The 17209-nt window shown below is 35.5% G+C and overlaps 1 protein-coding gene across 1 annotated transcript in view; it reads right to left on the reverse strand.

The window, feature by feature from the left end:
* Positions 1-15911: 15911 nt before the first annotated feature.
* The window catches only part of LOC117284770, a 3664-nt gene continuing 2366 nt past the window's right edge, over positions 15912-17209 (reverse strand). Inside the window, exons 3-4 of the mRNA XM_033760497.1 lie at positions 16675-17202; positions 15912-16586 (exon numbers count right to left, since the gene is read on the reverse strand). Of these exons, the coding sequence (XP_033616388.1) occupies positions 16362-16586; positions 16675-17202 (753 nt within the window). The 3' untranslated portion in view covers positions 15912-16361. The remainder of the gene's footprint in view (positions 16587-16674; positions 17203-17209) is intronic.

A 17209-nucleotide genomic window follows, 5' to 3' on the forward strand; every position in this document is an offset into this window, starting at 1 on the left:
ATTCCCACAGAAGGCTGTGTCATACTCTGCTTTTGTATAACAAGTTTTCAAGTGTAAGCTAGAATAAGGCCACAGTTTCTAATTGGATGGGATAGTGTGCTAAATTCTGGAATTTCTTTTTAAGAAGAGTACTTAACCCAAAAATTCAGTCATATTCTTCTGTATCAAACTTCTCAGTAACAAAAATTGTATATTTATCTCTCCTTTGCCTCCCTACTTTCTTCAGTTTGTTCAGAACTTGCGTGGTGGAAGAGTATTGAGAGTCATTTGGTGCTTTAAATCTGAACTCACACAATATGTTAATTCTTTGTGACTTCAAAAGATTGATCATTACAAATAAAGTTAAAGGCTCTTTCATATACCAATCTCAATTCAGGTCTCCTTCCTTAGAGGTGACACATATTGTCATTTTTTGTAACTTTTCTACATATAACCTACATACATGTATATCCAAATGTCCTGAGGGTTGCTTTAAATATTAATTTTATCATAGTATATGTATTACTATGCAGCTTTTTTCTAATAGTATGTCTTAAACATATTTCCATATCAGTGTGTGTTTATTTTATTAGTATTATATAGTATAGCCATATTGTTTGTTTTTCTACATACTTCTGAGAAATAGACATTAGAAAATATTCACTTTTCAAATTAGTAGACAGTAGAAATATCCTTAATATCGTATTATACCTCTTACACTTGTTCACTATCTCAGAGTCTTTTGTTCCACACATCAGTTCTCTATTGAAACATATCTGCTAATCTGACACATAAAAATATTTTTACCTTTTACTAATATTGCTGAAAATATATAAGCTCTTTTTACTCACAGATAAAAATTAGATTAGAGAGGTGAATTTCCCCTTGAAGAATGAAAGTCAGTTTTTTTAATCAGCAAAATGCTCATTAGTAAGCTATTGAAGGCTATGGAAAAGGGTGAGAAATGCATTGTCTGAAGTTAATATTCATAATTTATGATATACAAAGAGAATTTAAGAATTCTCATAGTGCTAACAGATTTGAGAAATTACTGTTATAAGTTACAAGACTTTATGTTCTTTTAAGTGTATCAAATATGTTGATATCCCATTCAAGTAATTCACTGATGATTAGTGTGATAATAAATGAGGATTTAAAATTGTAGTACATGATGTAATTGAACAGTAATATTACTAAGCCATTCTTAAGGGAAGATTACATTAAAAATGTAAGGGTCTCTCTGTGTTGTTACTTTTGCTACCTTGTGTGTGCCATGTTGTCTCTGCCCTGCCCTGCCTGTTTGTCATCCCTGCCTTGGAGTTGGCTGATTATGGACTGAAACCTCTACAAACCGTAAGCCAAATAAACACCTTCCCCTCCAACTTTGGGTGTCTGGTAGTTTGTCTCAGCAATGAGAGAAAAGTAACTAACACAGAAAATTGGTACCAGAGAACTGGGGTCATTGCTGTGACATTGCCTGGCCATGTGGCTCAAAAGCCTTTGGAAATGGCTTGTGGGAAAGGGAAAGGAAAGATCTGGAGACACTGGCTATAGAAGCAGCACTGAAACACCCTAGACTATTTTGTATGGGAGAGTCTGGTCAGAGCTCAGAAGACCAGAAAGCTTATACATACCAGGCTGGGAAGGTTTCTGCTACGTAGAAGGATTGCATTGGCTGTTGGACTTCAGATGATTTGTGTTATGGCTTGGCAGAAAGTTTATCTGCATTTTGTGTCCAGAGACTTTGCCTAAGACTGAGATTAAAGATGGTGGACTAATCTTGCAGAAGAAATTTCAAGGCAGTTGAATATTGAGACAGTGACATGGCTACTGTTGGGGGCTTTTAGTCAGATCTATGTGTAGAATTAAAAGATCATAAGAATGACTTAAAACATTTTGAGTTGGGTCAGAAAGGAAGCTCCAGTAAAGCTGAGTGCAGAGATAGAGCAGAGCAGATCTTGATTACTGAGAAAGAACAGGAGAGTTGAAAAGATAGTTGGGTTTTTTTTGTTTGTTTGTTTGTTTTTTGGTACCGGGGATTGAACTCGGGACTTTGTGCTTGCAAGGCAGCTGGCGGAACCACTGAGCTAAATCCCTGGCCCTAGAAAAGATAGTTTGAGAACATCAAAAGAAGCAGCAGGACTCCACACTTTGCAGCCTTAGAGTTATAAAGGTGAAAGAATTTGCTTTGAGAAAAAAAACCCAGAGAACCAGTTTCCAAAATGCCAAAAGCCACACCATATTCCAAAATGGTGGCAGCCTAGGGAAACTGTTCCAAAATGGCAGCAGCCTAGAGAATTTATTCCTCAGGATTGGGTTCAGAGTTCTTAGAAATCCAGTCACTTGACCCCCACAGCCAAGGGAGGGGGAAGACTGGCTACTACTGCTCCAACTGGCAGAAGAATCATCCACATGGCACTAGTTTTAGGCACATGCAGAATGCAAGAGTTGTGGGGTCAGGAAGGCTTCTACCCAGATTTCAGAAGAAGGCCTGGGAGGCCAGGCAGTGTGCCCTGAGAGGGAAGTGTGTGAAGCTGTAAGTGTGAAGAAGCCAAAGGTCCACTGGAGACCCCAGAAGTTTGGAGAAGCCAGAATCATGGATTGTCTGAGAAAAGCTGCAAGAAGGGAGCAGAGCTGGCCCAAGAGAGAAGCCATGGGAGCTACAACCACCAAAAGTGCCTTAGGGGTGGAGCCACCAAAATTCTCTGGAGTTCACAACTTGCCACAGATTGCTGTGATTTCTGGAATTGGAACTGTGGGAATTAATATTGTCCCTACTGGGTTTTGGACTTATTTTGGTCCCATTCCTTTGTATCTCCCTATTTGTACCTTTTGGGATGGTAATGTCCATCTTGTGCCATTGAATGTTGGAAGTGTTTGACTTTCTTTTCATTTGTACAGGGGCTTGCAGCTAAGAGTTTGCCTTAAGTCTCAGGGGACACTTTGGTCTTGGACTTTTCAGCAATGCTGCAACTGTTAGGACTGTGTGTTAACTCTTAGAAATGTACAAGGTGCCTTTTGTGTAAAGGAATGTGCATGAGTCTTTGGGGGGGTCAAGGGTGAAATTTATGGGTTGGGTCTAGATGTACCCCCAAAGCCTCATGTGGTCATAAGATTGATCTAGAGTATGAAGCTGGAATTGATTCATGATGCAAGGCTACGCGCAAAGGCATTGTGGTTAAGGGTGTGAGTGCTACCCACCATAAGTAGTCTGAATAAGATAACAGGGGCAGAGAAAGGCTGTTAACTCACTTGTTACCTTTGCTGCCTTGTGTGTGCCACATTGTTTAGGCTCTGGTCATGCCAGTTTGTCATCCCTGTGTTGGAGTCGACTGATTATGGACTGAAACCTCTACAAAGTATAAGCCAAATAAACACCTTCCCTTCTAAAAAAAATATAAGCAGTTTAGCCAGGTGTGGTGGGGATTGCTGGCACTAGGGAAGCTGAGGCAGGAAGACTGCTATCAGTTTGAGGCCTACCTGGACTACCTACCTAGTGAGTTCAAGCACAGTCTGAATGATACAGTGTGTTAAAAGAGAGAGAGAGAGAGAGAGAGAGAGAGAGAGAGAGAGAGAGAGAGAGAGAAGGAATTGAATTCATAGCTTAAATTATCTTGGTGATGTTAAAAAAATTTAGTCAACCATCTTCAATTTTAGGATACTTCTTTAGTAAAATGTAATCTATCAGTTTCTTTTCTGGAATATACTTAACACATTTTTGTTAATGTTTTACTCACAGTTAATGGTATCTTATTCTTAAAAACCCAGTTACGAACCTACTATGAGAATAGGCTCTATAAGAAGGAAATTTCATTTTCTTAGCTAAGACCAGTTTAAATAATTGAAATGTGAAGGTTTTCAGCTATGTCCAGACCTGACTAATGTTAACTTGTTTTAGGAAATTCACTTATACATGAGAATAAAGTCATACAGAAATCTATGACCCAGACTAAAAAGTGAGAAAATAGCTGCGAGTGGCTCTGATTAGCTCTCCCAATATTAGAACTCCATTTTGTGCTACTAAAAATTCTATAATCTGATTGCATTTACCTAAGATATATATATATATATATATATATATTAAATCAACAATTCTATGACAGTGTCTTTCATTCTGAAGTAGGGATTTATTTCATTGAGATACCATGGCTAAAGGAACTTCACGCTCTCCAAAGCCCCTTGGATAAGAAATTCCTAAAGAGTCATCCCTCAATAAGCCATAGACCAAAAAAAGAAGAAGAAGAAGAAAAAAAGAGAAACTTATACTCCTAGAGGAGTGTGCTGCATCATCCTTCAATTCTCTAAACACTAATAATTTCTTCTGAGTCAAAATTGGTATAAAAATGTGGTATAGGGCCAGGGATTTAGCTCAGTGGTTCTGCTGCCTGCTTCACAAGCATAAGGTCCTGAGTTTGATCCCCCGTATTAAAAAAAAAAAAAAAGTGGTATAAAAAATTAAGTGAATGACATCTTTTGGTATATAAATCTCAAGTGAATAAAAAAACAAGACAAATGGCTCCAAAGTTGTTTCTTTTAATTTGAAACTCTTATTAAAATAATGTGATTTTTCTGGTGTATCAAAAATAATGATTGGGACTTGAAGGATTTATAAAAGCTCATGAATGTTACTTTGGTAGATAGACAAATTTCAAAGACTTAAAGTAAAACATTAAACTTTCCAAAGATAGCCTAGATGAATAATTCACTTTTGTTATACATATTAACTCATATTAATTGTATAGATTAATGGGTTTCTTTTGACATTTCCATACACATGTGTACCTTTATTTGTTCGAATTCATTCTAACACTGTCTCATTCTCCCTTATCTCCTCTTTCTCCCCAGGCCTTTCCCCCTTCCTAATTAGTCCCTCTACTACTTTCAGGCCATCTTTTTTTTGTTTTTAAAGTTACTACATGTGAGAGAAAATATGTGATATTTGTCTTTTTGTGTCTGGCTTATTTCACTTAACATTATAACCTCTAGTTACATCCATTTTCCTTCAAATGACATGATTTCATTCTTATTTTTGGCTGAATAATATTCCATTATGTATGTGTACCAGATTTTCTTTAGCCATTTGTGTGTAAGAAGAAGTTATAAGCTAGTCCATGCGTGTGTTCAAAAAGAACCCTTGCACATAACTAGTAGGAATGTAAAATGGTACAACCAATGTATAAAACAACTTGGTGGTTTCTCTAGTGTACTATTTTCACTAGAGTCAAAATGAAAAGAGAGTCAATCTTAAATGCTATCAATAATCAAACATCAAAAGATGGAGTCATTCTCTGCATCACAAGTACTATAAAGTATCTTCCCCATTTGCTTTTAATAAATAGAAATATATAGAGAGAGATTCCATTGTGATTGAAGCAACACATCACTTTTACTTAAACAGTAAGTATACCCTAAAATCTACTTTTAACTTCTTTTTGTCATTTCAATGGTTTATTTTTTATTAGTATATGTTTTCAGTACATAATGATTGAATTAATTGTGCATAGTTAGTACATGAATGTAACACATCTTAATTCTGTTTTTGTCCCCTTCCCCTCCTTCCTTGCTTCCTCCAACTCTTGTTACCCCTTCTATTTGTAAAAACTCTTTCCATTTTGTCTTCAATTCTCTCTTCAAAATCCCCTTTCCTTTCCTTCCCTCTCACCTACCTCCACCCCTTGTTCCCCTTCCCATCTGAATATCTTCCTATTATCTAATCTTCTTTGTTCTGGCATCTTTATTCAAAAAACTGAATGTACCAGACTATCCTAAAGTTGCAAGAGTTCAATAAAGCAATGACATGGGTGTCTTGAGAAACTGAAGTCTTTGCTCCTTTGTATTAATAATATGGTTTGAAGATTAATAGCAACAAGAGCTTTCATTTAGTACTTCGAGAACAAAAATATTAGGCTTGTTTGATTGGGCTTTATGAAGAGAAATATGTTAGAAATAGTATCCTAATGAAAGTAAAAAGACAATTCACAGAATCAGAGAAACTATTTACAAGTGATATATCAATGATATGAGTCATATCGAGAATATTTAAATAATCCTTATCAATCAATAAAAATATTCATATCACCACCAAAAACTAGGTAAAGGACTTCAATAGGCATTTCTCTAAAGAAGATAGAGATGTAACCAAGAAGTACATGAAGAGATGTTCAACATTATTAGTCTTCAGGGGGCAAATAAAAAGCACAATGAGATCATTGCACACACACACACACACACACAAACACGCAAATATTGGCAAAAATGTCAAAAAATTAGAAACCTTACACACCACTAGTAGGAATGTACAACGGTACAACAAATGTACAAAACAACTTGGCAGTTCTCAATGTACTATTTTCATTCACTTATTTCATTTTCTGTTTTTTAGTTTTGTCATTAGTGGTTATCCCAGGGATTACAGTTAATATCTTAGATATATAGCACTCAAGTTTGAATTAATATTAAATTAGTTTCAGTGGTTATGCAGGATTATGCTCCTTTACAACTCAATCCCCTTCTTTATGATGTTATCTTTGTATCACTCCTCAAAACTTCATTTCGTTTTAAGGCCCAATAATACTACATTGTGCCTGTATGTATATACAATATTTTATGTATCCACATTAGGGATAGATATTTCTATTACTATCTTTTAGATACTATGAATAATGGTGCAAAGAACATTGTTTGTGCAAACATCTAAGTTTTGATTGAGGTATATTTAGAAGTAGAATTATTACATCATATAATAAATTTGGGTACAGTTTAAGAACCATAGTCCAGTTTTCTATAACAGCTACACTATTTTGTGTTCCTATCAGTAATGCACAAGTCTAATTTCTCCACATCCTTACCTGCACTTGTTATTTTCTGTATTCTTGAAGAATTGCCATTCTGATCTGTGTGAAAAGATATTTCATTGTGGTTTTAATTTTTACTTCTCTAATGGCTAGTGGTGCTGAACAACTTTTCTTGTGCTTCTTTAGGAAGATGTTCAAGTCCTCTACTCATTTAAAAATATGACTTTTTGTAGCTTATCGATTTTTCTTATTTATATTCTTGATATTAGTCTTTTATCATATATATAATTTACAATTATTTCTCCCATTTTGGGTATTGACATTTTATACTTTACTTTTTACACATTCAAAATTTTTTATGAATTCTAATTTATATATTTTTTCACAGAATTTTAGAGCTTTAGCCTTTAAATCTGTAATCTATTTTGAGTTAATTTTTGTATCATGTGTAAGGTAAGGATCTCAAATTTTTTTTCATATAGACATTTAGTTTGTCCAACACCCCTTTCTCCCACTAATGCTCTTGGTATATTACTTGAACATGTATTTAAAGGCTTATTTATGGGCTTTCCATTGTATTCCATTGTTTTATATATATGCCTTTATGACAGTACCATATTGTTTAGATTATGGTAGTTATGTAATTAGTTATGTAGTTAGTGTTGAAATTATGAAATGTGAATCCTCTTTTAGAATTTAAAAAATTTCCTTATAAGATTGTGCATTGTTAGTATATGGAAATAACAATAGTTTTGTGTGTCAATTCTGTGTACTGCAAATTTTATGAAATTGTTTATTAAATTTCACAGATTTTTGTGAAATCTTTGAAGGTTTTAACTTAATGTCATCTGCAAATGTAGATAATTTTATTTCTTCCATTCCAGTTTAGATGTCTTCTTTTTCCTCCCTAATTGCTCTAAGACTTGCAATACTATGTTGAATAGAAAGGGAGAAACTGGACACCCTGGTCTTATGCCTCATCATTAGGGAAAAGATTTAAACTTTTCATAATTGAGTATGATTTTTGCTATGGGCTTTTCACATGTGGTGTTATGTTATATTGAGGACGTTTCCTTCTATATCTAGTTTGTTGAATTTTTTTCATGAAAGGATATTGAATTTTGTAAAATGATCTTTTTACATGAATTTAGATGAGAATGTGTTTTTTCCTTTCATTCTCTTAATGGGATATATTACGTAGTTTGATTTTTGTATTTTGAATCACCCTTATATTCCAAGAATAATTCCCTCTTGGACATGGAGTACAATTCCTTAAATACCTGCTGAATTTAGGTTGCTAGTATTTTGTAGGAAGTATACATTAACATTCAAAAGGGACACTGGTATGTAATTTTTTTCTTTAATACCTTGATCTGACTTTGGTATCATGCTAATGCTGACCTTATGAAATGAGTTATGAAGCGCTGCACACTCTTCAATTTTTAAAAGAGTTTTGAGAAGGATTACTGCTATAGTTTATATTAAATGTTTAGTATAGCTAACTAGTGAAACAGTCCAGTCCACTACTTTTCTTCTTGAGAAGTTTTTGGTTATGATTTGCTATCCTTACTATGTTATAGTTCTATTTCCTTTTTCTTTTACATTATTATTCAGTCTTGGTAGGTTGTATGTTTCTATGAATTTGTCTATTTCATCCACATTATCCATTTTGTTGTCATGCAGTGGTTCGTGGTTCCCTCTTAGGATCTTTTTTATTTCTGTGAAAGTGGTTGTTGTTGTTTAAATGTGAAATATCCCTCAAAGACACATGTATTGAGGGCTGGATCCCAAGTGCAGCAGTGTTAAGAAGTGGAGCCCAGAGAAGTGATTGGATCCTGAGTGTGCTGATTAATCCACTGATCAAGTTCAGAATTAAATGAGGTTATTAGGAAGTGGGGCCACGTGGGAGGAAGTAGGTCTCCCGGCTCATTTTTTACTACTAATTTTTACTGCTGAACAAGAATCTATTTTTTAGATGTATCACAATTTATCCATTCACCTACTGAGAGATACTTTGGTTCCTTCTAGGTATTTAGCAATTATGAATAAAACTGGTAGAATACATACATGTACTCGTTTTGGGGTAGACATAAGTTTTTAACTTGTCTTTATAATATCATGGAGTGATCTTGCTGGATTTTATGCTAAGAGTATGTTTAGTTTTGTAAGAAATTTTCAAACCCTCTTCAAAAACAACTGTGCATTCTGCATTTTTATCAGTAATAAATGACAGTTCCTTTCATGCCAAGTCCTTGGCAACATTTGGTGTTGTCAGTGTTCTGGATTTTGAACATTACAGTAGGTATATAGTGGTATCGCATCATTGTTTAAATTTGCGTTTCTCTGATATTTGATGTAGAGCATATTTTCATATATTTGTTACCTGTACATTTTCTGTGATGTGTCTCTTAAGGTGTTTGATTCAGTTAAGTTTTAAGGGTTCATACTGTTGAGTTTTAAGGGTTCATATAATTTAGATAGCAGTTCTCTATCAGATATGTCTTTTGCAAACATTTTCTCCTGATTCGTGCCTTATCTTCTCATTATTTTGACAGTGTCTTTTGAAGAAAGAGAGTTTTAATTTAAGTGAAGTCCCGCTTATTAATTCTTTCATTTATGGCTGATTTCGGAGTTACATTTAGAAAGTTGTTGCCATACCCAATGTCATCTAGATTTTCATTTATGTGATCATTTACAAGTTATAATTTTGCATTATACATTAGGTCTGTGATCCATTTTGAATTCATTTTCTAGGAATGTGGAAGATCTGAGTCTAGTTGTGTGTGTGTGTGTGTGTGTGTGTGTGTGTGTGTGTGTGTGTGTGGTATTGCCTTTGTATCTTTATCTGTAATAAACTGAGGGATGGGGGTTTAGTTCAGTAGTTGAGTACTTACCTTGCATGTGCGGGACCCTGGGTTCAGTCTCTAGTCCTGGGGAAAAATACAAGTTGATTAGCTTCATATGTCTGTTTCTTCACTCTTTATTCTGTTGTGTTTCTATGTCTTATCTTTTCGCCCATACCACAATGTCTTGATTAGGTACTGTAGCTTTACAGTAACTTTTTAAGTATTGACAGTACTCCAACTTTGTTCTTTTCTTTTAATATTGTGTTGGCTATTATGGATCTTTTACTTCTCCATACAAACTTTAGAATCAGTTTATTGTATTGTATTGCATTGAAATTATAGATAAGGTTAGAAGAACTGATACCTTCACAACACTGAGTCTTCCTACGTACACACTTGTAGTGTTCTCCATTTATTTAATTCCTTTATTTCTTTCATCAATGTTTTAAAGTTTCTTCATTAATGCATTAGTATTGTAAATTTACTTTAAAATTTTTATTATAATATGAGAATATATTAATAAGGAAGATATAAGAACACTTCTATGAAAAATAAAAATTCATAACAGTAATTAGAGAATATCAATAGTAAATGCATTGTGTATCTTGATATTAAAAATATATATTCAGTTGCTAATCTATCTCTCAACTCATCTCCTAAGAAATCTATACCTTTTTTGCATAAAACATTTTAATTATTAACAAAGTATCTGACAGTATTATTTTGAACAATTTCTTCCTATTTCACAATATATATTATATTTTTGGTTCTTATTTACACTTTCAGTTTCTCACACCAGAGAGACAAGGCAATATTTAAGCCTGTATCTCTGATTTATTTCACTTAAGAGTATGGTCTCAACATACAAGTTTACCCTTCTTTATGTCTGAGTATTACTCCATTTTATTTTAAAAAGACATCTTTTTATCTATTCATTGGTTGATGGGCATTTGGGTTGTTTCAAAGATTTAGGTACTACAAGCTGTGCTGCTATAAACATGGATGCACATATATTGTTGTGGTATAATGCTTTTCATTCTTTTGGGAAGATACCAAGAAGGGGAATAGCTGAGTCAAATGGAACCCCTAATCCTATTTTTTTAGGAATCTTGACACTGATTTCCATAGTGGGTACACCAGTCTACACTCCCACCAAAAGTGAAGAAGGGTTCCTTTTTTCCCAGAGCCCCACCAATTTCTTGATAATACTCATTCTTTATGAAGTGAGATGGAATCTCAGCACTGTTTTAATTTGCATCTCTCAAATGACTAGTGATGTTAAGCATTTTTTCATATATTTATTTTTACTTTTTCTGAGGAGTGTTTATTTACTTCAGGTGCCCATTTTTGGATTAGTTCTTTAATTGGGGGTCTGATTTTTTTCAATTATTTACATGTTCTAGATATTAGTCCTTCATCTGAGTAACAACTGGCTAAAACTTTTTCCCACTCTGAATTGTCTTTTCATTCTGTTGGTGGTTTCTTTTGCTGTGCTAAAGCTTTTTTAAAAGATGAGATTCTAGTTTTTGATTCTTTTAGTATTTTCCCTGTGATCAGGGTTTTATCCATGGAGTCTTTGCCTTACACCTATGTGCTCAAGCGTTCTACCTAATCTTTTCTTCAGCAGATTTAGTGTTTCTGTTTTAACATTTAGATCTTTGATCCATTTCAATTTTAGTTTAGTGCATGGTGAGAGACATGGGTCTAGTTTTAGTCTTTGGCATGTAGAAAGCCAGTTTTTCCAGCACCATTTGTTAAGAGGTTATCTTTCTTCCAGTGAACTTGTTTGTCCCCTTTTGGTAGGGTGGCTGAATGTGTTTGGGATTGCTACTGCATCTTCTAATCTGTTCCACTGATCTTCACCTCTGTTTGCCAATACCATGCTGTTTTTATCACAGTAGCTCTGTAGTACAAATTCAAGCCAGGGATTGTGATGACTCCTGCCATGCCTTTTTGTCAATAATTGGTTTGGCTATTCTACCTCTCTTCTGGTTACAAATAAATTTTAGGAATATTTTCTCTGGTTCTGTGAGGTACACTAATGGTATTTTACTGGGATTGTATTAAAATCTGTATAAAAATTTGGGAGTATGGCCATTTTTCACTATGCAATTCTTTCTACCTAAGAGCAAGGGATATCTCTCCATGTTCTGATGCCCTTTTCAATCTCCTTTACAGAATAGTGTAACTTTCAATGTAAAGATCTTTTACTTTCTTTGTATGATTGATTCCTAAGTATTTCATTTTTATGCTATTGTCAAAGATGTGTTTTCCCTACTATCAGTGAGTTTTTTACTTGTTTACAGAAATGCTACTGATTTTTAAGTGTTCACTTTGTACCCAGCTATGCTACTGAATTTGATTATTAAATCTAGAAGTCTTTTGGTGGAGTTTTTGTGGTCTCCTATTTAGAACATCATGTCATTTACAAATAATAATTTAACTTCTCCCTTTTCTATCTTATTTCCTTCTATTAGTTTCTCTTATCTAATTGCTCTATCTAATGTCTCTGAAAATATATTGAATAGGAGTGGTGATAGTGGACATCCTTGTCTTTTACCTGATTTTACAGTGAAAGCTTTCAGTTTTTGTCCATTTAGTATGATGTTGGCTGTTAGTTTTTCATAGATGGCTTTTATCAGATTGAGATAAAGACCATCTATTTCAATCTTCTTTAAGGTTTTTATAATGAATGGGTGCTGGGCTTTTTCAAACACTTTTCCTGTGTCTGTTGAGATGATCATGTGATTTTTGTCTCTGGCTCTATTATTGGTAGATTACATTTATTAATTTGCATATGTTGAGCCACCCCTGCATCTTGGGTTCAATCCTACTAGGTCATGGTATATAATCTTTTTGATGATTTGTTGCCTTCTGCTTGCCAGTGTCATTGAAGATTTTTGTGTCTATGTTCATCAGGTAGCTTAGTCTGTAGTTTTCTTTTTTGATTGGGTCCTTCTCTGGTTTTGGCGTCAGATAATAGCTGCTTTCAGGAATGATATTGGCAGTATTGCTTCACTTTCAATTTTATTAAAGAATTTGAAGTGAACTGGTATTATATCGTCTTTAAATTTCTTGTAGAAATTAGCAGTGAAACTATCAGGACCTGGGCTTTTCTTTGTTGGTAAATTTTAATTACATTTTCAATTTCACTTACTGATACTGGGTTATTTAGAATTTTATATCTTTTAATTCAGCTTTGGTAATTTATATGTGTCTAGGAATCTGTCTATTTCTTCTGTGTTTTCCATCTTACTAGAGTATATGTTCTTTAACTAGATATCAATGACCTTCAGGATTTCCACAGGATACATGGCAATTTCACCCTTTTAATTCCTAATTGCACGAATTTGAGTCTTTTCTATCCTTTTATGATAGTGTTGGCTAAGAGTTTATCAATTTTATATAATCTTTCAAAGAGCCAACTCTTCAATTCATTGATTCTTTGTATTGTTTGCTTACTCTCCATTGTATTAATTTCTGCTCTGATCTTTATAATTTCTTCCTTCATTTGAGTTTTGTGCTTGACTTGTTCTTTTTCTAGGCATTTGAGATCAACGTTAGGTTATTTATTTGAGTTGGTTTTCTTTTCCATATGTGATAATTCACCACTATAAGTTTCCTTCTTAATACTGCTTTAATTGTATCCTATAAGTTGTAGTATATTGTATGGACATTATCATTTAATTTTAGATACTGTTTAATTTCTTCTTTAATTTTATCTGTGACACTTGTTCATTCAGGATGGTGTTATTTAATTTCTATGTGTTTGGGGTTTCTTTTGCCATTGACTTCCAATTTCATTGTGCTGTGGTCTGATAATATGCATGGGATAATTTCAATTCTTTTGCATTCACTTAAGCATGTTCTATGGGCTAGTATGTGGTTCATTTTGGAGAACATCCCATGTGCAGGTGAGAAGAATGTGTATTCTGATATTGTGGGGCTGCACATTCTAGACATCCACTAAGTCCATTTGTTTACAGGTTTGGTTAAGTTCTGATATTTCTTTGTTCATTTTTTTGTCTACATGACCTATTTGGGACAGTGGGATATTAAGGTCTTCCATTACAATTGTATTAGTGCTTATTAGATTTTTTATGTCCGTTAATATTCATTTTATATAGTTGGGTGCACAGGTATTTGGTGCATATACACTTATGCTTGTCATTTCTTCTTCTTGGAGTTTGCCTTTACAATTATGCAGTGAACTTTTCTCTTTTGATCAGTCTTGTCTTGAAGTTCACATTGTTTCCAAATAGTAATGCTACTTCTACTTTTTTTTTCAGGTTCCTATCACATGGAGTACTGTTTCCCATCCTTTGACTTTCTGTCTATGAATTACTTTTTGAGTTAAATGTGTTTCCTGTATGCAACATATTTTTGGATCTTATTTCTTGATCCATTCTGACAGCCCATTTCTTTTGACTGGTGATTGTAGATCATTTGCATTGATGGTTATAGCTGATATGTATTTGTTTACCCTTGTCATATTCTTTTCCTGCTGTTGGCTCCCTGTCTTTCCCCCTGTTTAATTGCTTGCCCTATCTGGTGGCTTCTTTCTACTGGTTTTCTTGGGATTGTGGTCTTCATTCTCTTTCTAAAATATCCTCCAGAACATTTTGTAGTGCTGGTTTGTAGTGTAGTTCTGGGGCAGAACAGATCCAACATTTTGTCGAGTATAGAGAAGGATTGAACCGGAATGTCTCAGTGAAACCTGTCCCCCAAGTCCTGAGAATGTCAACCAACCTGTAATCTTTTAGCTGATGGATTGGGTCCCATTATTTAATAGACATTTATATTTCTTAAATATAAACTAGATTTCATAAAAAATATCCATTCTACCGCATTTTTAATTTATTTGTAGTTACCATTCAAATCCACTAGGTGTCACTTTAATGCTACCCCTTTCCCTAGCGCTGGGGTCTAACAAAACAAAGAATGTAACTTTAGCAATTAAATATAAATGCAACACACAAAACGAGAATAAAATGTAATTTTAACAGAGGACAATGCATCATAAGAGAAACAAGCAATTTGCAAAAATTTAAAACATACAACCTAAAAATGAAGACAATTTTGAAACAAAAGCCAGAAATCTATGAAACAAAGGCCAGAATATATGAAATAAAAAATAGAATCTATGAAACAAAAGGCCAGATTCTATGAAACCAAGTGAATCTATAAAACAAAAACCAGAACTTATGAAACAAAAAAGTTATAATCTATAAAACAAAAAGACCAGAAAGTTAGAACCCATGAAACAAAAGCAAACTCTTGCCTCTGTCCAGCTCCCTCTGTGGAAGATCTCTAAATGGTATAGGGCATCAAGTAATCCAAATAAGCAAAAATAATCGAAACAAGAGAAATATTGTAACTCCCAACCTGCTGGGTAGCCGAAATGACAGTTTGTGTTCTCTAAAATTTAAGGATGAATTGTAGGAACAATAGAGATTGAGTAAAAAATAGTATTGAGGGGCAGACAGCTACTGCCTGAGAAGGAGATGAGGGGACATCCAGAAAGTGGGATTCCCGGGAGGCTCTGTTTTCCAGATAATTTTTATGAACAAAGCCAAAAGGTACGGGGGGTACAAATTGGGACAAGACTACAGCCAAATAAATAAGAGCCAATGGGAAATCACAAGGTGGGCATTAAGTGGGACAAAACAATGATCACCGAATAAGATTACAAGTACAGTCACACAGATAATATTGATTACATGGGATCAAATGGGAAAAAGTCACATAGCCAGCATTTAAAGAATGAACAAGGAATTTCCAGAAAGAAAATGGACCAGGGAGATTGATACCTATTCAGAATATCAATCACTGCTATTCATCTGTAGGGTTACTATGTGAGTGTAGAAATTTTTCACTTTTTCTAATGCTGACCTTCAGTGAATGTGTCTGGATTGTCTTTCCTATTGATTCATAGATGGTTGCCAATGTCTAACTATCAACAACATACCTAGTTAACTTAGCTGTTTACAATGAATTGAGAGCAACTTACCCAACAAATCATGTAAATACATCAGCATTGTGTAGAACTACACCTTTGTCAGTAAATAATCTTGATATAAAGATGCTCGAATCTTCAAAATTATTACAGAATTTATGATGGTGTAGTGGTAGAATTACCTGCGAAAGAGAAGACTGGTAGAGCTAGGGATTTAGCTCAGTAGTGCCACTGCCTTCATTGCAAGCACAAGGTCCTGAGTTCAATTGCTAGTACCCCCACAAAAGGACAATATTTGTGGTCACTGCGGTGAGAAACAAAAGAAATACTTGGTGGCTCAAAATAACAAACATTTATTACCTTATATTACTGCGGATTAACAATCTGAAAGCTCTCACAGCAATAAACCAAATGGTTGGCAGAGCTACTTTCCTTCCCAATTTTCTTGAGGAGAACCTGTGTCTTTTCTATCATACTTGGCTCAGAGATTTCCCTCTATCTTCAAAGCCAACAACAGCTTCTCTAGTTTTTCTAAGGCTGCATCACTGTACCTTTGGCCTCCCTCCAACACAGAGATTCTACAGAACCCTTGCAATTACATTGGCAAGGAAAACGCAGCATAATTTTATGTTAAATGCACCTGATCAGCAATCTTCATTCCATCTGCAGCCTTAACTGTCCTTTGCCAGGTAACATAGGCTCTCATGTTCTAGAGGATAGTATGTGGATAACTTTGGAGGCACATTATTCTGACAAACGTGACGACGTAAGCATCTGAGTGAGTTTTTAAATGGACAGCAGCGACCGCATCAATTTTGCTTTGTCCCGTGCGGCAAGCAGAGAAAAGAAGGGCTCAAGAGTAGAAGCATGTGGGGGTACAGGAAAGGATGCAAAAATAGCCAGAATTCCGAGTTGAGAAAGGGAATCCTTCACCTGGGAAAGACTGGGGAACCTAGGCAGGTGGCTATGGCTGAGGTAAAAGCAGCTTCCGGTCCAGGTCACATTTCCACACTGCCAAATATCACGATGGTGTAAACAGAATGGCAAAAGGAAACATCAAAGAACAGTGGGTTGGGGGCCAGGACTGGTTGGGACTCACCTGGTGCCTGACACCTGGCCCTTGGGTAGCAAAGAAAGAGGACTGTAAGACTCCCCTCATGTCCTGACACAGGAAGGCCTTTGGGCGCGACCTTGGGGACCGCACAACGACTAAATAAATGAGCTCCCATCTGGAATGGAGAAACAACCAGCATGGCAGAAAGGATGGCTGTTGGCGCAGACAGGGTTGGTTTCCTAGGGCCAGTGGTTTAGGTGGGCCTCGCTCTGAAAGAGGAGCGGGCAGAGGCAGGAGGGGAGCCCACCTCAGTTCGCCTAAGAGCAGAAGCTCCTTTCTCACCTTCATGGATGGAAAGGCTGTGAAAGAGAAACACGCAAGAGCCTTCTCGGCTGTGTGTTGCGCAGCTATCGCCCGCCTCCCCAGGCCTGCAGTCCTTGGCACCCCCGCTCCCACCCCGCCACCGGCGTGCAGAAAGGAGGGGGAGTGGAGGGGAGGGGAGGGGGCAGGCACCGGGCAGACTGTGGTGCGGCTCACAGAGGGGCGGCTTGGTATCCATCCGCTGCCGCCAAGCTCCCGG

Source organism: Fukomys damarensis, unplaced genomic scaffold (genome assembly GCF_012274545.1).
Source record: "Fukomys damarensis isolate Sample0158 unplaced genomic scaffold, DMR_v1.0_HiC HiC_scaffold_39, whole genome shotgun sequence".
NCBI classification, from domain to species: domain Eukaryota; kingdom Metazoa; phylum Chordata; class Mammalia; order Rodentia; family Bathyergidae; genus Fukomys; species Fukomys damarensis.